The sequence below is a fragment of the Leuresthes tenuis genome, unplaced genomic scaffold, assembly GCF_036924035.1.
Source record: "Leuresthes tenuis unplaced genomic scaffold, fLeuTen1.0.hap1 SCAF_13, whole genome shotgun sequence".
NCBI classification, from domain to species: Eukaryota; Metazoa; Chordata; class Actinopteri; order Atheriniformes; family Atherinopsidae; genus Leuresthes; species Leuresthes tenuis.
In genome coordinates this window covers 13,286,927-13,309,750 of record NW_027325367.1, presented here as the reverse complement: position 1 = coordinate 13,309,750, position 22,824 = coordinate 13,286,927, and the positions used below count along the sequence as shown (strand labels likewise).

The window sequence follows — 22,824 nt, the reverse complement described above, 5'->3', positions numbered from 1 at the left end:
CCTTAAGATACGTGACAGAAGAAAAGCTGGGGTGTTGGGACACTACGTGCTGCGGTGAAAGATTCAGTGGGTGGAGGTATTGATTCTGTAAGTCTGAAACTACGGGCAGGATAATAAACAAGTGTCGTCCTAAAAAGTCTGTCCAAAGTCTCCAATAGGTGCTCAAGTTGGATGGAGATTCACAGAGACTGAAGAAGACTGTCCAAACATTCTGTCATCACCTCTTCCCCGATAGATGCGGTTACTTTTCCCTTAAAGGGGCAGGTGGACACAAAGTAACAATGCACAAACATGCAGAACAAAGCCACTGGATACCCCTCAGCTGTTTGGACTGAAGCCTATCCCAGCTGCCAAGAGGCAAGTTACACCTTGGATAGGTTGCCCGTCCATCGCAGGACCAACACAGAGACGAACCGACATCACTCCTAGAAATTCAAACCGGGGAACCTTCGTGCTGTGAGGTGACGTGCAGACCATCACACACATGAATAGTATTATACTGACAAAGACTTTAAAGCAGAAACTAATTACCTAAAAAGCTGTTTTATTTGCTTGATAAATTTAAACGATACAACTTGGAGTTCCCTCTGCCTCCCTCTCTGCTGTGCTGCAGCTCTGTCACTAAATCCCAGAGGAGGGCCTGTTATTAACCAAGACAACCACAGGGTAGCATGGATTGACTGTTTAAGAACTGCTCCTGGCTCCTGCTTTCATTCAGGCACGATGAGTTCCTGCATATCGAATTAAAAGCATCAGGAGACGTCAGCAATGACCGCCGCGGAGCATTTAATGACAACAACACGAGCACTGAATTTCAGAGTTTATTTTCTCATCATGGCAAACGGTGCAAATGCTGACTTTACCACTAAAATCAAAAAGGGAACATTAGTGGGATGAAACAAGTCAGTCGAATGTTTCTGAAATTTACTTTGAAAGTGATGCAGATGGGAAACTGCAGTACAAGTGTGATTTGGCACCTACACATTTACTAACATCCTGCACTTTGTAGCGTTATGTACTTGGTATAGATGGGAACAGAAAATGAAGAAAAAAAAAAAAAAACTGACCTCATTACTGTAAAAGCAAATTAATTCAAAATCACAGCAGTGAAAGTACAAGACATTTACATTGAGAACATTTAGTTTGTCATTCTGGCTACCAGTGAGGGTAAAGCTGTTGATAGGTTGGCACAGATTTATCATTAGAGGCTTGATAACATGTTGAGAGGCAGCTTTTTGAAATACCTCAAGCTAACAATAAAATGGAATGACAAGTCTTATAATAACAGTGAGATATGTTCGTTTTGTTGCCTACGCTCCATGAATTTTGTTCACTCCAGCAATTGTGATCACATTAACCACTTCGAAGCACCTTTTTCAGCTAAATCCTCTGAGATGATTGGTACAACGTACAAATTACAAATCAATGACAAGATGCCCCAAAAAAACGTTCCCCACGACATGATCACTTCCCAAAAAAAAGAGCACAAGACAAAGAAAATCAGACGCAAAATCTGTAAAGACGTTCCATTTGGACTGAGAACTGCTCTAAACATTATGTAAACATGATAAATGTTGGTCCATTTAAACATTGTTCCATACGGCTTAGATTACATTTCATCTATTCGATTACAATAAGCTATGATGATAAAAAGATATTAGTAAATGTTCAGAATGCGTAACTGCATGTTCAGAATAGAAAAAGTGACATTGTCATAAGTTTTATGTTTATTTTGTGCAAAATGCTTTAGTAAACTATAATTTGGCATTAATGAGTAACCTTTAAAAAACTTGTTTAAGAAAAAAAAAAAGAAATCATAGATGGATTTACAGAGGAAGAAAAAAAAAAAGTCTCCATCCAATGTTTAAAGTCACGCTTGAGCTCCAACTCAAACATTCATCTCTACCTGTAATACTGTGCAAAAATGACAGGTTCAGCAAGTGCAAGCAGTTCAACCTTCCATCGAGTTCTGCAAGATTCTAGTCAATGCCAGATGATTCAAATGTTTCATTTCAACCCTTTCCAAATGGCAAGGTAACCCCCCCCCCGTGAGGCAAGTTAAGTCAAAGTTAAGGCATCGGACCACTGTGAAGGCAGCATGAGTGACACCTCCTCTAACATCAGCTGAAAACACCACTGAAGACATCAGCTGACGTGGCACACGAGCGGCACGACACACGGAGGACCGCAAACGTTACAAAAACATGTTTTGGTATTTAGCCGAGCCAAACAGTTGCACCGAATTATCTACAGCTTTGAAGTCAATTTGAACACATCTGCTGGAATTTGCTGAATCATTCCGAGCACCGTTTAGCCCAGTACTGCTATTCTATCACTAGTGGAAGGTCTAACTAAACATTTGGCTCTCTGGTTGGAGATTAACATACACTTACTCAAAGTAGAACCCTGGATTCTTCATGTAGTTCAATAACATAGGAACAATGTTTAAACATAATCACTGTGACTAAAATACAAATCAACATAAGCCTTCAGAGTCTCAAAGAACAAAGGACAGGGTCAAAACTTAGATGGGAGCTTAAGGCAGCTATTTCTTCAGGGAGAAGCTACAATCTTGCAGAAGTGGACATCTGTGAGGACCGCTCGGCTTGACTCGGCTCGGCTCAGCTCAGCTCGTTATCTTTGTTGTTTTAGTCGTTACCAGTGGAATGAAAAAAGGGAAGGAGGTGAATTACGGGTTACAGGTCGTCATCCCCAATTCCCTCGAAAGCGTAGTTGCCATGGAAATCGTTGCCGCTAATATCGTTCGCCGAGTTGGAGGCGCTGATCCCTCGGAGGGACACCGAGTTCAGCTTGGTCTAAATGGAATAATCAATGCTGTTGTTAACACTAAACCGACAGATTTATTAAGAATATGAGATTTCACCTCTTTGCTCGAGGTTGCAATTTTGACCACACGACAGTTAAAGTGAAAGAAAGATATACTCACTGAGAGTTTGACAATTTGTTCGCGGTTCGGGTCAGGAGAGTCCTGCAAGGAACAACACACACAGTCAAAATAACCCCACCTGAGACCTGCACCAAGAAACATTTGATGTGCTGTCCTGTTCCTCACCAGTAAGGGGGGGGATTTTACAGCTTGCTGACTGTCCGCCCGGTGGATGGAGCCGTTGTGTCGCTTCTTCAGCATCTGAAGCAGAACACAGCGAAACAAATGAGCAAACATTGCGTCCGCCGTTCAGACAGAAAGCCTGGAGATTCACGATCTTTTGCTTAGCGTTTACCCACTTTGTGATTTATCAAGACATTATCATTACCAACACATTATCTTAGTAACCAAAGCAAATTAAACTGGTGTGGTGAAGCATTTAATGCTGACAACGAGGCAAACCGTCAAACGTGTCAAACAAAGTTGAGTCTATCTGCTCCGAAAGTTTAAGTATAAAAGCGAATTTTTCTCAGCACAAACCTTCTTTATGCTGCCGCCTGACTTCTTTACCATTAGTTCATCCACCATAGACTGAAGGCAGATACTCATCATGATGGCCTGAAACAACAAACACAAAATCAGTCACATCTGCTATAGGAATAGTAATTAGTAAAGCTGTATTAAGTTTTGTTGTAATATCTTTTTAAAAAAACACACATCTCTCACCCTAATAAATTGAATTACAGTAACATATTGCTCCGGGTTACACGTTTCTTTTTGCTGTCCTTGAGAAAACCCCGCGTCTAAACTTTTAGAGACCGCAACAACAGGCCTGTTTTCAGCTTGAGGACTACATATTTATGAGGTAATCCACAGGGCAGAGTGGCTTATGTGGATTAGTTTAAGAGTTTTCTCAACACAAAGAGGCACACCAAACCTTTCAGTTTATCTAAAAACATCAAGAGGAGGAAAATCAGTGAATACTAATATAGCGAGGCCTTCACGCTGAACTCGTCCGTGTCCTATTACCTGCTGGCTGGTGATGGTGACCCACTGGAGGCGGTCCTTGCTCATCAAATACTCAAAAGCGAGCTCCAGTTTGACGTCACATTTGGCTGAGCTGCAAGGATTTGTTGTACCATTTGATACTGGGACTTGCTGTAGTGGTTGGACAGAAAAATATACACATATGACTTAGACTTTGTTGCTTGTCAGGTTTCATCAGCATCTTGTTATCGTGTTATTTCACCGTACACCTCTGTGTGCATTCACTCATCATGAATAGCCATGTCATGGAAATTTTGGGCCTCCCAAGTTTTTCTATGAGCTGTAATTACATACATCTTAAATAAAGCGCTTTAATTCAATAAGGTTATTCTGAACTCCATAAAAATACACCCACTTAGAATGATAATTCAGTGGTGCTGAAAGATCCAACACTTCTTCTTGCTTGCCAGAGCCTCTTTACTCACTGTTAGTGATTTACTGCAGCTGGTAGCTTCTCTGTGCGTACATAAAACAAGCGTGTTTGACTGCTGTAGCACCGAGAAGGATTGCAGATCTATACAAGTCGGAGATGTCTGCTGGAGGCATTTGTAAATAACTGCAGATTCAGAGATTAATTCAGCCATCAATTGTACACAAATACCAGTAGGCCTGAGAAGAAGAGAAATTCTGTTGTGACTGTGAGTGATAGCGTACGTGGTTGTCTGTATCTTTGTGTACCCGAACACCTGCGATAGCAGGAAAAAGCTAAGAAGGACAGAGTGAGCATAAGAAATGGATAAACACACGAGGTCGCTGTCCACGCTCCAACATCAACTACAGTTTGCAGCTGATTACGCAGACAAAGAAAAAGTCTGATGGAGGCAAGATGTATGGTCAAATGAGATAAAAGTTTTGGTCACAATTTACCAGTGACCAGAGGTATGTCGTGGAGAAACACTGCACCAGTTGTTGTGTAGGTGGTGGGCTGTTTAGCTGCCACTGAAACTGGTAGAAGTGGATGATAAATTATAATCTAAATAAATGAATAAATAAATAAAACATTGAAAAAAACAGAAAGACAAGGGTTTATCAAGAGCTCAGACAGTGAGACTCCCCTTAGATAAAGTTAGGGGAAAAAAGACGCCACGCTCACAATCATTATTGTTCAACCTTCATGCTAAATCTATTTTTGTGTGTCTGAGAGATGAAAGATAAACAGATCTGAAAATCTCCTGACCAACATCCAATCTACATTCTTAGACAGCAGAGGAGCACATTCTTCTTCTATATGACTGGAGCTCCACATATCCCTAAAATCCCGTTTTTCTATCCTACTTCTTCTCTCTTTAGGACGCCATCTTTGAGCTGAGTATTAAGAAATGACAGGCAGTCAAATATCAAGTCGACGTACACTAACAGACTAACTGAAATGTGTTCAACTTTGAGACACACAAGGCTCTGAGGAAATCTCTCCTTTCTTATTTTTGGAGACTGAACTATTTCCTTTCCTTTGAGTCACAAACTTGCTGTTCCTCCCATGTGAACCACACACAAAGATAACATACAAGAAGAAATTCAGGCAAAAACAAAGGTCTGACACACACACTGTTTATACGAGTTCTTCCGGATGTAATTTGAGATTCAGCTACGAGGGGGGTTGCAGTGCTGCGCTAAAATGAGGCGCTTTGAATATTTTGTTGGAGAGGAAAGAGCTCATTAAAATGACTTTGACCTCTGAGAGTAAGCTCAGGAATTAATCATCCTGCTGGGCAGCGTTGGGGGTTCACTCTGCAATCAGACAGGCCAAGATGCGTTTTAATGTTATGCGTTGCCATGTGTCCGGATCGCCGTGCAAATTAACTTCAGGATAATCATGAAAACCTCTGTGATACAGTCATTGAGCCACTCAGACGCTAATGCAATGCAACATTTGACCGTTTCGAGCATTCCGATTGAAATAAAGTCTGAACTGTCAACGTTCCATCTTTCAAATGGCAGCTGAAAGCATGTTTGCGGAGCTTTTCTCAGCACAGTGGACTGTTCAGGATTTCAGACAAACCTTTTTTGCTTTTTATTCTTAAGACCAGACACTCATTCTTGACTCCATGCCAGCGTAAACAAAAACACTTCATAACTGAAGAAAAAAAAAAAAAAAAAAAGACTTTAATTTAGTCCATTTGTAAATTTGTGTCTTCGAAGGCCAAACCAAGCTCTTTTATTGACTTCGGGGGGTTGGGGTCGAGTAAAGTATGAAAACCACAGGATACATTTTTTGTAATGAGACTAGATGTGAGATTTCAACAGACCCACACTGCTCGTCTACGTCTGTTAAACCCCACGACTTCTGGCTCTTTTCTTGATGCTCAGAGAGTACTGGAAACCTGTTTTTACTCTGGATGATCAACATAATATATAGTACTCAACATTATTTTATGTTGATCCACAGTCTGTGTTTTTTCCATTTCTTATTTTCTTTCAGGACATCTTTAGTTTGGAGGAACACACATTATCCTCCTGTGGGACTTTTTCCCCCCTTTTTCAAGCAGTTAGCATTTATCCAGTGCCTGAATTGCAATGGTTGAAAAGTATTTGGACACACAGCACAGCACATCAGGCAACATTAACAGTTCATGCACCAAAACAATGCCTCAGTCATTGGGATTGAGGTGCAGCTGTTTAATTTGAGGAGTAACATGTGTAAGACTGCACAGAGAGCTGACAGTACACTCCAGGATGCAGGTGCGCATATTTCTCCAATAGTCCAAATAAGATCTCGTGGCCAGAATCTTAAAGGCTTTACATGCAACCCCTGGTGGGCCCCAAACAAAAGCCAGGCCAGGTTGCGGTTTGCAAAAACATATGTCAGGAAACTTCTGGTACAAACTTCTTTGCACTGATGAAACAATAATAAAAAAAAGAAAGATCTATCAAAAATAAGGATGAGGGAAAAATGGATTAGTTTTTGACCCAAAGTACAACCTCATCAATCAAACATGGTGGCAGCAGTGTTTAGAAATGTGTGGCTGCAAATGTAACTGACACACTGGCTTATAATGATGACTTCACAACTGAAGGAAGTATGCAGTGCTGTGCTCCTGTATATCTCCACTTGCTGAAGATCCGATCAAATGCTGAGAGACTGACTAAGAGCGAAGCACAAAGATTCTGCAGACCAGTACATGGAAGATTTCAAAGCTCTGGAGGTCAAAACCTTAGGCAGCTATCGACTGAAAAGGTTGCTAAATATTGATTAAGATAATATTCTTTGGCAAAATCTCCACCAGAGATATTTTCTTTTTCTTTTTGTGAGAGGACTGCAAAAATAAAAGCTAAAGAAGTGGTCTGGACTGCAGAAGGCGTGTAGGTACTTTGTGTGAATGCATGTCTTTTGATTGTCAACATCTATCACTTTACACGAAGGATGCTGCTGTATGTGTTAATCCAGTCCATCAATACACCGCTATCCTCTTGTGGGCTGCGTGTTTGCGTAATTGGACCGATGCAGATAGATGGTGTAGCAGTCAGCACTTTAAGTGAGACGTTAAGAGTACAAAAAAGAAAAAGGCCTTGGTGAGACGAGAAATTTTGCTTGTGGTGCAGTGGTGAGAGGAGATTTGTAAACAGGACGTCTAAGAACCACGGGCAACCTTGTTACTGGTTCAGAGTCCCCATGAGAGCGTGATCATTTCACAAATACAGCTGTATTCACTCATCCTTGCACACGCTTTTTCCACTTACGGACGATGTGACTCGCCAACACCTCATGCGCGTGACCTTGAAGCTTCCCTCCTTCATTTGTTCATTGGGCAGCTTGACGTGGAAATTGAGCTCATTGTTGCCGGCACTAACAATGACTTGGCAGCCTTTCTCGGGGAAGTCAGTGATGCACGGGTCAAACTTGATATAACCGTAATATTTGAGAGTCTGACCTAGATGGATGAACTGGGAAAATGAAAAGGGAGACAATTTTTAGATGCATGACATGTCTAAAAGAAACATATTTTTCCGAGAGCGATAGATGGATAAATAAATACTTTATTGACTCCGAAGGAAATTGTGGAAAATAAAATCTCTCGTGATTAAAAATCCACATAATGGAGAAAAACTGGGCTAAGTGTGTAACAGAATACACCAGAGGCAGTATTCTCTCGAGTTTACTGATTTATCCCTGGATTAAGACCTATCTGTGTCTCAGCTGGACTCAAGTGGCACACTGTGATGGCAGAATCATCTGGAAGAGATGCCCTGGCTTACTTCTTTCTTGGAGCCTTTTTCTTGCAGCGATTTAAGCTGCCTGTGCTGGTCTTTGTTGACGAGTATCCAGCCTCGCTCGATGTCAGACACCGTCTGGTGAAGCAAAAACAGGAAAGGAAGATCATCTTTCCACACCGATGCACTAAATAAATCAGGTCGTAGAGGAAATTATCCTGTGAGGAGTTCATGATAACAGTCTAGTAGGTTAATTACACAGAAATATGCACAAATGATCCAGAATATTTTCTTCACCACTTCCACGTTCTAATCAAATTTGCAGCCTCAAAAGTGCTTAATACAACAGATCAAAGATGTTGCAGAAAAGGTCATTTGCAACTAACAGGATCATAGAGGAGTTCAGAGAGACAGAGGATTCAAGGTGTTGCAAAGTCAAAACAAGTCGATGCCATAATCAAGTAAGAGAGGGAAGAGGGAGAACATGAACAAAAGCATTTGGCAGCCCAAGGCTGAAAGAATTACTGATTCAGTTTCCGCCACACGAGTTCACAACAGATGCAGCATGTTAACACATTTCTACATTTAGTGTTTCAGTTATTTTTGAGACCGCACTTCCAGCTGGACACAACAAACAGCGTCTAGTTTAAAGGACTGAAAGCCTAAGGAATTTACTTACCTGGGCGTATAACAAATTCAGGCCAACTCTGTTGTCCATCACATCGCTATCATACGCCATGTCCCAGTAGCTGGTGAAACAAACAAAAAAAAAACACAAACAATCTTACATCTTGACAGACATTAAAATAAACACAGATGCAAAGTTCCTATTGAGATCCCTGCTAATCTTTTGAGCCTTAAAGAGTTAGAAAATGAGAGATTCTTAGAAAGAGAACAGGAAATAATAGGACAATTTCTGACTTCCTAATTGATCTTTTGTGTACCGAGACAAATTCCTTCCATTTTTAGTATTCACATTTAGACAAAAGTGCTTTTTTGATTCATTTTGACCTCATCCTTCTCTGTAATCTGACACATTGGGAGTCTGTTTTTCCTCCTCGACTTGTTAGTGCTTCAGTCATTCTTTCCTAGCTCCCCTGGATTTCAAAGTGAAACTAGGTCAGCAGGACTGAGACTTTCCTTCAGGGGGAAAGAAAGTAAACATCCTGTGTACCTCCAGAGTCAGCGGGAGGCAGGGTGACGAAAGAGCAGGCACATGAGGAAAAAGAGAAATGTTTCGTTTACAAAGAGAGCAGCCACACTTCAGACTGGGTGGGGAATGTGCATTTCACAGGGAAATCAACATCTCCTATGATCTCAAATTTGCTCCCATCCAAGGACATTTTTTTCACGCATTTGAACTTCTGTGACATGCAGCTCTGTAATGACACGAGTTTCCATTCACAGATTGGCCAAACTACATACTAACTGGAAGATTTTCCTGTAAATCTAAATAAAAACAACATGCAGGCCTCATATGGCACATACCATGATCCTGGCCATAGGAGGTTAGAACTAGTGTAGAGCAGTGTGGGGGATTCTGCAGGTTTGTAGAGATGTGACGTGCTGCATGTAAGGCACTATGTAACTCGACTTTAGACCACCATTAAATATGATAATCACCAATACTGGTATTAACACATGACAAGAATCTCCCTGCGTCACTTTGGCTCAGTTCTTGCTCCTGTTTATCAATAACAAATTAACGCTAAAAGGCTGTCGGCTCAAAGGTTGGTAACATGCCAAGTTGCTGTAGCTGCTGACATTATAGTTTCAGGGACGGTTGTCTATGTAAATTTGGTTGGATCGAGGATTGTTTAAAATGTAATAAAAACTTCTCCAGTTCTTTGCTTAAGTAACAACAGGACTCTGACCCATAATATTACAGAAAAAGATTTAATATATGGTACTGTAATGGAATGTGACTGGACTAACAGGATGCCAAACTATTTCAAGCGCATTTTACAGTAAATATGCAAGCCAATCTGTGCCGTCTCTGGGCACTCTCCCCCTCTGAAAATTCATCGCAGACGTGTCTTGATAGAGTATAAACAAGGTCGGGCCATCAAAAACACAGACGCCCTGCATTCCAAATTGCATTTATTTTCTTTCAACTCTGAATTTTGCTACAGTGATGGATAAATAAGCAAAAGTGTCAAAATCCAAGTATTATACATAATGTAAGCAATGGTACATACTTGGTAAGAGTAGCTCAAATACTAATTGAAAGAGAAGGCATGGAATTCGGAGCACGGGTCGATTTGTGTCACTGTCTAATCTTTAACTTGCCTGGAACTCCAGTGAAATCCACTAACTGCCAGGCATTGATAATACAATCTTTTGCATAAAAAAAAAACAAAAAACAGCAGACGTGTCTTACCCCATTACAGGGTTTTATAAACAATGTGATGATGTAAACATTCAGATAGAACGTGAGCAAATGCTGGGTACCTTTTCCGTAAGACTATGTGAAATTCAGAGCTCAGCAAGCTGGTGATGGATACGTAAGGTAGCTCGAACTCCTGCAGCTTTCGCACAACTGAGAGGGGGAAAAAAAGGAAAAGCGAAATTATAGCGAGTACTCAAATAAACAAATAGATGGATAATAAAAAAGTAGGTTTACTGCTTCATGGGCACAGAAGCTGTGTACAGCTAATAGAAATGAATGCTGGTTACTTTGATGTTAGAAATGTCTGCAGAAACAACAGAAAGAAAATGAATACTTTAAATATTTTGGAACATTTTTGGGCAAAACAAAGTAGTAAATAAGAAGAGCAGCAAGCAGCATGACTAATTTAAACCAAATATTAGCATATATCCACATAAACACACGGACCTGTAATATCACTGTATGTCAGAGAGAAACTGAACATTTTCTCTGGCCCAAAATGACATCACTGAACATTTAATGTATGCCATCCTTTAGCTTTGAGATGGAGTTCAGAGAAAAATGTGTTGTCTGTTTGTCTTTTTACTCACAATGCCAAAAAAATACCTCATCGTGCAGATGTTGGCGTGTGAATGTGACCCCATTTTGTTGCCAACACAGACGTCTAGTATTAAAACTTATAAACGCAATCAGCCAACAGCACCTGGTTCTAACTGAGCAACCGAACCGCTGATAAGTCATCAGGCATTTTAGCAATTTACAGTAGAAACTCCAGATCTGCGATAGATCTAGATGCACTGCCTCTTAATGCTTATTTCTTAATGCTTAATAGTGAGGAGCTATGAAAAAGCTTGACTTTATGTCACTAAAAGAAACCTAATAGAAGTTCAAGTGTTTAATGCCCAACACTTCTATGTTCTGCTTCCCTCTTTCTCCTTTTCTAAGAGCCATTTGTCCTTTATGGTCTGTGAGTTCTTTGTATCTTACAAGAACGATGCTCGGCTGACCAGAAAAAAAATGTAATTACAATGTACAAACTGCTTTTCCCCCTAATGACCCGGCGTAATTCAGATCCAGTTCTGCAATTGGTTGCATCAATTATATAAGATAGCAATTTAAGGCAATGAATTTAGCATTTTATTATTCTTTTGGAACAAATGATGCTTCAAACACTGCAGAGCAAACCAATTTAAGCTTTCAGCTAAAACAATCATATTCTTTTTCTCTGCCATCTTTATTTACCAATATTAAACAACACATTTAGGACAAGTCCAAAGTGTATTTCATTCCCTGCCTCCCAATGATTTGGAACTTACACGTTAAACTTCCATCCGCACCTTCACGGACCAAGAAGAGACTGAAATACCCAACGAGATCATCTGGGAGATCGAGCTTGGTCGCAACAGCCTGCAGATGGATCAAAAAATATTTAGGGTTCATTTTCAGTAAGTGAATTCTTTCATCCGAGCTTTAGTTTTCAGTGAAGTCAGAGATTTAAGATAAAAAAAAATGATGAAAGACTATAAGGAAATATCTGAATATCAAGTTCTAAAAACTATTAGAAAAAATTATAAGGTTTTACAAGCAATTGCATGAATATAACAACATCTATTTTCAGTTCTGTGATGATGAAATGTTGGAAAGTTGGGCCCAGGCAATTATTTTTCATTTGAGCAGTTTTTAAACTCCTGCCATTTAACTGCAAACACACCAAAATGCTCCAAAGGTGTTGTTGAAGTGTTGAGACGACACAGAGCAAAGGTTTTTTCTTTTTAAGTCAATGAAACGATAAAGCAAGAACACTGAGAAACTCTGTGACCGAGATATAACGCTGTTCTTTGAGATCTGCTGGTGTGAGCAGAGGTTAACTGTGGTTAAACTTTTATAGAAGCGCTTCAGAAGCCAAGATCAACAACAGACATCATGATGAAACACCAGACAGTTTACGGTGATGTTTCAGACTGCAGGCTGCGGTGTGTTTTTAATGGGCCGGGAAAAAGTGAAGCAGATTTATCAAGAGGCTGGTTGCAACTGCGATCTGATGCAGACTGCTGGGAAAAAAAAAAAGGATTAAATATTCAAAAGATGTTCGACTATCTTCTGCATTTTCCGATGCTTTGGATTGCTTCGCTTTCAAGGCATCTTTTTTTTTGTCTGTACACACTTCTTTAAGTTTTTCTTTGGCTAGAAAAGATAATATACTTTAAACATACTTTTATACATCTATAAAAAGAGTAAACATGACTTGATCTGCTTCATGGTTTGTAACGGTTAAAAGCTCACAGTCTACTGCAATATTGTTTGCCTGAGGCAAATTCCACATGTCTGCCAGATCTGCTATGAAGAGCACAACTGAAATGCCTCCAGTTCCACACAGATACTGCTGAGGCTGAACGCTTTGATTAAGAATTCAGATCACACTAACTTTTGTAAGACTTCTGGTCCTCTCCAATCAGCTCTACGTCTTTTCATCTCCGAGTGCAAACTTGGAGATATGCTTATAATTACCACATGTGTGGAGTTGGATTAAAACGTGTTTTCAGAAACAGCACACTGAGGGACTTACATCAAGGACATCCTCCGTCTGATCTGAGGTCAGAATGTCGACTGTAACCTTCTGACCATTGGAGAGGCAGATGTCTAGAGCAACCTCTTCTGTGGGAATCTGTTGGGTCTCCTGGGAAACGCCGCACAAACAAAACAGGCTTTTAATTTAGCTTCACGGCTAAATGTGTTTTCTATCATTTGACAAATAAAAAAAATAACAAAAGAAACCCACACAAAACACCGAGACAAAAGGATGGAAATTACATGGGCTGGTGAGAGCTGAATTTCTACAAAGCTAAAAGAAAAAAGGCATAGAAGCAACCCGTTCACTGTTAACATTTTTCATAAAGTCGCTTATATTGCCATCATACAAGAAACAGCAAACAATAAAAACAAAGAGCTACACTGCGAAATTGGCTATGGACTCAACAATAAGGACTAATTTAATGGAAATCAAACCAAAGCCGTGGAAATGTAAGCATTGTGTTTAAGAAGTTCATCAAATGACAATATAATGATTTGGCTGGATTTCCACAATCAAAAGAAGCTTCAGATGGTGATTAGGAAACCAGCAAATAGTCAAATTTGAAAAGCTTTCTTGTTACCTTGTTTTCAAATTTGCTGTAGTTTAATCTGTTGGCGATCAACAATAACCATCATGAATTCACTCCATCCATTTATTTACTGCTCTCAGCCATCCCAGAAATACAACAACTACGGTTTCCTTCTCTTCAGCTTAGCACAGCAGTTGTGCTTCAGTTTATTCCTCATCTGAAACAGGAAGGTGATTTAACAGGAAGCGACTAATGAGTAATACTAAACTAAACAGAAGATTCCGAGTTGATCTTAAGAAATAGGAAGTGAATAACTCCTGTTTCTACTGTCCCCGGGCAATCTTTCATCACCTCCACTTAATCATCTCATTTTCCCTGTTCTCTAAGCGAGGAATCTCCAAGAGCAGCCCCTCCGCTGACAGTGCAGATGAAACACCCACCAGTGGGTGGCAAGTCATCTCCTCTCCTGCACCTGCGGTCCTCGCAGCATGTTGGCGGATGTGCACAAACACCGACTGATGTGCAAATGCGAGACGAGAGGAAGGCGGGATAGGTGTGAGGTGGCTGTAGATTTATGAATCGGTCTGTGAAAGTGATTCACAGCCCTCCTGGCAATACAGGTCACACCCTGAGTGACTAACCAATCAACACTGGAACCCAATAAATCACTGACACAGACTCCACTTGAAATGAGTTTGTGTTCTTACAGCCTCTTTCACCTCAGTTCAGGACCTGCCTCCATTTTTGGCGCTGCACAAAAAGCTTTCTGGCAGATCTTGTGGGGATGAATCATCAGGAGGCTCACCCTTCCTTTCTTTATGACATAATGGCTCAAAAGGATTCTCTTTGCCACGGATCGAGTTTGCCAAGATGTTGCTTTCCTTGCAGTTTTATGCTCCACATTATCATATTGCTTGTTGTAGCACTCCAGCCAAACTTAATCTGACACATCTAATCAGCAGCTTACTAAGTGAGTCGACACAAAACAAGACAAGAATAGTGCTGATACAAACTGCAGCTTCACTCGAGCACAATGCAAAAAATAATTACCAGTCAATCGGGGAAAACAGCCTCAGCAATTTGCTTAAAGGGGCGATCCAGAAAACAGACCAATGAAGGTGGGAAGAAAACAACCACCAACCTGCTGTGCTTTCCTTAAGAAGCTGTTGAACATCTCACTGGTTCCAAGCGAGGGATGCTGACGGACTGTAAAATAATAGATAATAAAAGACATGTTTGAGAAAGCAAACGAGCAAAACTCCCTGCTAAAATGAGCTTTATCTAGCTGCTCTGTGGCATGGCATCATCAGCAGAAGCCACAAAGAGGGACGTTTTGGGTGGAACTGATAACTCAGCAGTTAGTTAAGAGTATTCTTGGGGATGTCATGTTGACACAACTTCTTTCGCTGGAGCCACTTCCCATTTTTCCTCTTATCATATCATTTGATTCTGCGCTTGTGAAATGGGTTTGACCCTATAGGACGAGTTGACTTGTTATCTGGCATTGATTCAATTACCAGAGTCACTCCAATGTAGCTCCCAAAATTGGTAAAGAAAGAAACTCTGATTTCTTTATGCTACTTGTTTTTCTACAAAGGCGGTTTTCAGTTGTTGCAGCAGTGCATTTAATTGTTTACTTGAGCTTGTATGACTACAATATGAATAATTGTGTGTGTGTCTACTGCACTTTACAAATTAGTCGTTGACAAAACGTGAAAGTTCTGAGCCATCTGCATCAGAGCAGATTGTGTGTTGTGGCAGCCGATTTTCCATAACCATATAAAAAGCCATGATGTAACCATGTGAACTTGTGGCCAAGAACACCCTGTGTGTGTGTATGCTCCCAGGCTATGAGCAAATACACACTCAAACAACGCCTCCTTGTTCTGCTTTGCCGGTGCTTGAGAGGACTGAAACAAACATTCTGCATTGATGCCAGCTCCACTTCATTTGTGTATGCAATTAGTTCACCCTTAACCTGCTCACAGAATTAGGATATTATGCTTCAAACCACCCAAACTGTGGAACTCCAACTTCGTAACTAGTTTTTGAAGAAGATACAAGAGCAGCAAACGTCAACGTAGGTTTGGCTCCCTTCAGGTAGCCCTTAATAAACAACATAATGTACAAAAGTCACAAAACTTTTAAATCCACAACAGGTCTCCCCCATCAGGAGAGCTAGCATATTTATGTCAAGTTAGAGTCTGTGTCCCTGACCTTCTGCGCTCAGATAATTTGTTTATTCATCGTTTTAAGGGGAATGAAGAGTCCGTTGTGGACAGACACCAGACCTAGAGCTACGCTTTATCTGAACTGAATAACTCACCAGCCTGCATGTATTTCTCGAGCTGTTCTCGCCTCTGTTCGACCTCAGCAGGGGTCAGTGTGAAGATCTTCTTTGGGGGGAAAGATGGCACCACATTGCTGCCATATTCTTTCTTGATCTGTTGGTGCAAAGCATAAAATTGTGAGGCTCAGGCAGAACAGAAAGGTTGCAGTGCTGAGAGCTACTGTAACCTATATTCCTCTTATTTCAACAGTGAACGGAGGATCTGATCCATCTCAGATGATGTTGGCTAAATCAATATTATTATAAAGTATAAAGATCTTTGAAGCCATACCTGATTTGACTTAAGTACCGAGTGTCAGTCTCTTCAATTAGAGAGTAGTGAATTCATTTTCTAAGAGGTACATTCAGCATGTTTGAGATGAATCACAGGTTTATTTTAAGCCCTGTTTCAATGACTAGCTGGTGAAGTTTCCGTGCATGCTACACACACACACACACACACACACACACACACACACACACACACACACACATCTGGAACCCTGAATGTCTATTCATTCCAAGTTTACTTTGTCCTCCAGCTTCTTGACTCATTTCTTTCCATTTTCTATCATCAGAGAGCTGCTGCTTTGAACTGTGGAAGTCTTAAACTAAGGCCTCACAAATTAAGAATCACATCACACATAAAACATGGTTTCATTTTAAGCTGTACGTTGCTTTAGGCAAAAGTACACTGCAGTCATCATTAAATTTCACTGGCACATTTAGTTTTTTTTTACCTCACACTATAAAAGAAAAACACCCAGACCTTGCAAATATGGCGTGATGAAGGTAGGCCACAGTGAGTGTTAAGAGGAAGGGAAGAGATTTTCACCTCAGCATACTGCCCTTTGGTATTTTCATTTCAACAGAGGCAGCACTTGTTAGACATATAAATCAGCTTTCATAGCCGCAGACACTGAGCACAGGTTACACATTCAAATTCCTCTAAATCTGACTTACATGTGAGCTCATGCGGCTCAATTTTAGCAGAACTTGCCCAGCTTTTACTGCTGACTTTAAACAGGCTCTGAGTCTAGCAGAGGCGTGGCTACGTTGCAAATATTTATAAAAGAGAAAACCAGACAAACAATTAACATTCACATTCCCTCAACAGTAACTGGACAGTTTGTGCTCCGTAATCTCTTAAGTGTTTTGGGGTCATGCCTGCATCACAGGAGGCCCTTTCAGGTTGATGCTTAAAGATTTGAGTACGTCTCTCCCACACACTGTTGCCAGGCAACGGCAGCTGTCGGGGTGGATAAGACAGACTTGAGGATAAAGATTGCAAAGTTTAGCCCTTGCCTGCTTATTTATTAATGGGTAAAAATAAACCTGGGCATTTTAGGTTGTACCATATGCTGAAATAAGCTTGAAGGAAAACTCGTCGCAGACAACCTAATCTATCTCTTAACAATGCTTTCGTCATAAAATCTGTTGTAAAAATGAAAAAAAAAATCATGCACCAGAGGCACTTTCTTGTGTGCTAATTTTCAACCGAAAACAAGCGAGTGCCGACTACACTAACTGACTAATAATAGCTCGAAAAACAAAATAGCTCTGGCTCTGCTCTTAGTCTCACTAAGGCCAACAGACCAAAAAACACTGAGGACCAGGCAATTCAACACTTTCCAACAACATTTGATTTCCAGATTAAGTTCCTTTTCCCAGCAGGTAAAAGTGAAACAAAGGCCAAGAACATTCCTTCCATGTCACCCACCCTCTCCAGCCTCCTCCATAATTCTGCCATTTTGCAGGCAAAAGTTTTTCCAGGAGGGAAAAAAAAAAAAAAAGAACACAAGACTTCAAGCAACAAGGGTCGTGATTTAAAGTGATGGGAGGCTGGCGAATCGACCGTTGGACACAAAGACGCGTGAAAGGTCGCACTGAGAAGGATGTGGTGGCATTTATACAACATTCAGAGGAGCACACATAGACACGTGCTTTGGAGTACACCGACAGCACACTGGTTGGAGCCTCACCTGTTCATGGAGGCCCAGGAGTTGACTGTAGCGTACCCGACAGTGCAGCACCCCGTTGACATGGATGTTGTAGGCCTGCAAAGAAAAGGTGAGCAAAAATTAAAATGTGAGAAAGATTGTGTGAAGGTCTGACATGCTGCAGAGTGTAAATATCAGATGTGTGTACAGATTTGTAATACAACCTTCAATAGAAGAGTTAATAAAGCTAGCTCCTTTTTTTTTTTGCCAATGCAACAGGTTTCCCTCCAACACCTCACCTCCATCCATCCACTGTTATCTCACCACTGAGCTTCCTCGCTCTTTGTTTTCACTGGGCTAACAAAACAAGTTAAGAATGTACTGGTGTCAATCACATCCTTCTAGCTTGCCATAGAGCCAAACTGTGCGTTTTCAAAGAAAAGCGGTGTCTCTTTGCATTAAGCGGACATTAAATAAAAAGCTAAATCCTCTCACCGAGATGAGTTTTCTTTTAAAAAAGAGATATATCCCTGGATACTCCCAAAACCACCAGTTGGGATCAGCAAAGCCAGGAAAATCTGCTAACATCTATGTTGAGAGCCAGTTGCAGAAAACGAATGCCTCATTTAATTCGATAGTAAATCCTGAGTAAAAAGCGAGAAAATGTTTGCCCAAAAGCATGCTCGACTGAGAAAGGAAAAACTCTTAGAATACCTTTTATTATTTACATTCCATTTAGACACTGACGAAAAAAATATTTGCTCCTTCGTTTTTTGCCAAGAAATATCAGCTCCTCCCACCAGTCTGTGTACAGCTCCAGCCAGAAGCTCGAGCTGAGGAGATTTCCCCTTTGGATATGAAGGCACTAACCCCTTCCTTCCCTTTCAGTCTCTATTAATATTTATAGTCAACATGGTGGGTCACCTGTCAAAACAAAAGAGGTTCTGAGGACTTTTCACCGCAGTGATACATGTGGTTGTCCCTGCTTTTGCTAAAACCCACCGTCGATCAACGAAAAGGCAGAAAAAGAGCAAAAACAATAACTTGTAAACAGAAGTAAGAAAGCTGGGGAATTTGAAACGGGGACCAATGCATGCACTAAAAAAAACAAGTATGTAGGCAGTTTTCAGGCAGGAAGGAAGAATGAGTGTGCAGAATGTGTTTTGGCCCCTTTTGATAATGAAAACTGTCCAACATTTTTGGTGACTTGCAAAGCAGTTCAACTCTGGGTCAGTGCAAAAGGCTGCATGCGTTTGTTTGCACGGATATCACCACGCATCTGCCGTCCAACAGGGATCTGAAAGCCAATTTAAAAACCACGCCTTTTCATCTCTGATCTTTATCGCATCAAAAACATTTGGACTTGATGACTATCCAGCTGGGATTTAAATGTCGATTTTCAGTGTTTTTGGCCTGATGAATATAAAGCTGGAACCGAAATGTCATGCAGATTTTATTCCTGTGAAGACGATCCAAGCGAGATCAAAACATTGTCTTTAAGATTTTCTGAGACATTGTCAGTGTGCAGGTGTTTTCATATTTTTCAGCCTTCTGTCTTGTATGGGGCCTATTTTCAGATTGATGAGATCTTTCTAAGATATGAGTGAAAAGCATCTCTTGAGGCTCCTCTTTGTGTCTCAGAGTTTATATGTTTTTTGTTTATGTTTTAGCCACTGGTTGACAACGGTTAACACTAGCATGCTGTTGAGTACTACCACGGCTGGCAAAGCCTTAACAGAAACAGATGAACTATAAGTCAGAACATGTTCTCGGTCTTGAGTAAATGAGTCACCACCTCTCACTGTCCATCTCTCTTTTACACACCCACAAACACTTTAAGACACACAGTAAAAAACATGTGAAAGAAGAGAGGAAGGCACAAGTCAATCTGAAAACAGGAAGTGTGAACAGTGCTTGCTCAGGAACACTGACCAGTACAAAAATAAATAGATAAATCATCCCTTGTTATTCTACAACCGCTGGTGCAAACTCTGCAGATTCTGTGGCCAACTGGTTTCAAGGTGCACAACTCATCTCTCAGTATTATAATCAAGCAAAGTCCTTTCCTGTAGTCTGGTTACAGGAAGGTCACAATGACAGTCACTGAGCTGCCAGCTGAGAGGTGACTGCCACCGTTAAAAAGGTCCTTCTGCTGTACAGACTCAACCTGTTTCCCTGCCACGTACAAACAAGTCAGGGACGGCACCCCAAATGCTCAATTTAGACTCTCAGCACTTGATTTCAGGTTGGACACCATTCCTAATTGCGGCATCATGCTGCAAAAAAAGAAAGAAAGCTTACATCCGAAGCAATTTATGTGCTTTTTTGTGCGACAGGAACAGTGAGCACACATACGAATAAGCTCATTCCAAGATTTTATCTTTTCCTCTTTGGAACACATGGAGTCAATGTGGAAAATTCACAGGTGCGCGATATTGAGAACAGCCAGTGTCGTGTGGCATGGAAAGCAGATGCTGCTGCTGTCATTTCAAAGCATCTGGGATACGTTGAGAAAGGCATGATGGAAAGCAAACCGCTAACGTTCAAGCTACAAGGTCAAAGTCGCCGATAAAGTCCCTTTACACCACTTACAAATACGACAGAGATCAAAATAAATAGACGAGGGCTGCGGCAGAGTTTGGCTGTATCATGAAACAAGGGGGGACACTTGAGAGTTTATCTTTTAAGCAACTGCGGTACATCTGCACACTTGTTCTTGACCAAGCCTCACAAATAATATCCTCAGACCACAACAGCATGTGGCTGGCATCAGTTAGAATTTTTAACCCTTCAAATCATGGTCAAATGGCATGAAAGTCTGGACCCGGCAAGAAGATTATATGTTGACACCAGTGTGTCAAGGCAACACAAGGCGTAGCATCATTCAAACACAATGGCAATTCATAGTGTTTCAAATTAGAGATCAACATTATTCAAAAAGGACAATGAGAAAGGGGAAAGAATGGAGGACAATAAGCACACTGGCTATTCTGCCCAACCAACAGATAACCGAGGAGGAGATGACTGCTCCTCTTGGTACTGGCAGTACTGCTTCAGTTTCGACTTGTGTTTGTTATGAGTCTAAGTGAAAGCTATGCTGGCTGTGTTTTTCTCTAAAATAACAAGGTGGACTGCAATCCCATAGTGACAAACCTCAAATCTCACCAAGAATTTAAGCACTGACCCAAAACTTTAAAACAAAAGGGACTCTGTTGTTGGAAATGAGAGAAATGAGAGGCAGGACCACTCAAGTTTCTTCTGGTAGATTTGACTGTAAATGACAGCATGCTAAACTTTAAGATGCCCTACAACAGCACAGGGTTCACAGAGTTGCTCTCTCACATCTCCGTAATGAAGTTCAAAGCCACAATAAGCGGAACAAAAATCCCTTTTGCTCAAATTTGAACGACTTGTCTTTCGCATACACGATGCCCGCTAAATTTCTTATGCCAAAACGTTTATGTTTTCATGTTTTATAGCCTCTGTTATTGAATAATCAGCTGTTTACTCGGAGGTGACACAATAGGTCTCATGATATCAAATAATGTGTTCCAATAAACCCTGACACTGCTGCTGCATTGACGTTAGCCTGACCTGTGACCAGCTCAAACATCAACACACTGTAAATGCAAGCGTATCGAATAAAACCACTTACCACGTAGGTTGAACCGTTTTCCCCAGAACGAGCCTCCGTTTCGGGTATGGAAAAATGCATTTTAGCCCAAAACACAGCCTGTAGACAGTCAAAAAAAACCTTGCACGACACCACCAGAGCTCGCTGAGAGCAAGACACCACAGTTCCCCCAGAAAGTCCACTGCAGTGACTGTCGGTGGTGCCCACGGAGGAGGAGGAGGCGGCTCTGACACGGTTCCTCCACTGGTTTCTGAGTCCGGGGAGAGATGTGCCGGACTAGGGACGACTGCTTACGACTTTACTGTTTGAACAACGGCTCATGTGCTAACTCCAATTCGCACTAAACTTCTCCCACGTCAGTGTTAAACTTTTCTGTCTGCTGTTCCCGCAGCAGCCATGTTGCAAGTGTTAAGTAATTACACCTTAACTGTTAGCGTTAAAATAGCCTTTTCGCTCACTATACGTAATTGATAAAAACTTAAAACCACCTACTATCGAGAAACGAGTTCTAAGTAATTCAGTTTATTGACGCAGCGTAGTGAAGTTTCTGGATAAAAGGTGCAGTTGGCTCCTGCAATCCCCGGAGCGTCGCAAAGCCGTTGGTGAACCTCTCCAAATGTGTGAGAGGGACACTTGCACTTAAAATTGTTTTGTTTGTTTTTCCAGTTCTCTACATTTTCTGAAAAAAAGTCTACGCGGCGACGGAGGCTACACATATGTTAAATATGGTCCATATCGCTGAAAAAGCAGACATACCACATCAGCCTTGCCGTTCTGTGTTCCGTCTGTATACCAACTGGCCCATCCAGAGGCGTTGCAACAATCCTTATGGACTAAACCATTCCATCTTCATACGCGGGGGTGCGTGCTTTTTACACGTACGATACATGCTGTGGTTTGTGAACCCACGCCGTACGAGAACTTTGCCATAGTATCCCTTTAGGATGTGACAATATTATTGAAAAAACATTTCCCAAAAAATACCACAAATGCGTGTACCTCTATAATTTTCATGCCACTAAAACATTGTGTACGAAAACCCCACTTTATTTGGTGCAAACCAAAGTGACAGTCGAAGCGCAGTCAGCGTTCGTTACTGTCAGAAAATGATGTAGATTTCAAGAAAATAAATAAAACAGACCTCTAATGTTACATAAACGGTCTAAATTATATGGTTGGCGATACCATATATTTTCTGTTAAAAATGAAAAGCGTTAAAAATGGCTTTGCATTAAAACATAGGCTGCAAAATCACGAATTTCACTTTTTTTTTTCTTTCACAGGCATTGATACACTTTTAAACCCATTATTTGATGTATTCATACCATATTCTTAATGCTATAAAACA

The 22,824-nt window shown here is 40.9% G+C and overlaps 1 protein-coding gene across 1 annotated transcript; it reads right to left on the bottom strand.

Moving 5' to 3' along the window:
• Positions 1-813: 813 nt before the first annotated feature.
• snx17 (sorting nexin 17) lies at positions 814-22,271 on the bottom strand. Its single transcript, XM_072361900.1, has 15 exons — positions 21,498-22,271; positions 17,885-17,959; positions 15,900-16,017; positions 14,715-14,779; positions 13,039-13,149; positions 11,789-11,879; positions 10,535-10,622; positions 8,763-8,832; positions 8,129-8,221; positions 7,613-7,816; positions 3,917-4,045; positions 3,428-3,505; positions 3,074-3,148; positions 2,948-2,989; positions 814-2,816 (listed from the first exon to the last, which is right to left on the bottom strand). The coding sequence occupies exons 1-15, from the start codon at positions 21,555-21,557 to the stop codon at positions 2,697-2,699; spliced, it is 1,419 nt and encodes a 472-aa protein (XP_072218001.1). The 5' UTR covers positions 21,558-22,271; the 3' UTR covers positions 814-2,696.
• Between the last annotated feature and the right edge of the window lie 553 nt (positions 22,272-22,824).

Excerpts from the sequence above, each read along its gene's own strand:
- snx17 (XM_072361900.1), bottom strand. The coding sequence starts at position 21,557 with ATGCATTTTTCCATACCCGAAACGGAGGCTCGTTCTGGGGAAAACGGT. Across the intron at positions 8,222-8,762 it reads TGAATTTGTTATACGCCCAG|ACGGTGTCTGACATCGAGCG; the intron begins GTAAGTAAATTC and ends TTGCTTCACCAG. Across the intron at positions 3,149-3,427 it reads CAGGCGGCAGCATAAAGAAG|ATGCTGAAGAAGCGACACAA; the intron begins GTTTGTGCTGAG and ends GTTCTGCTTCAG.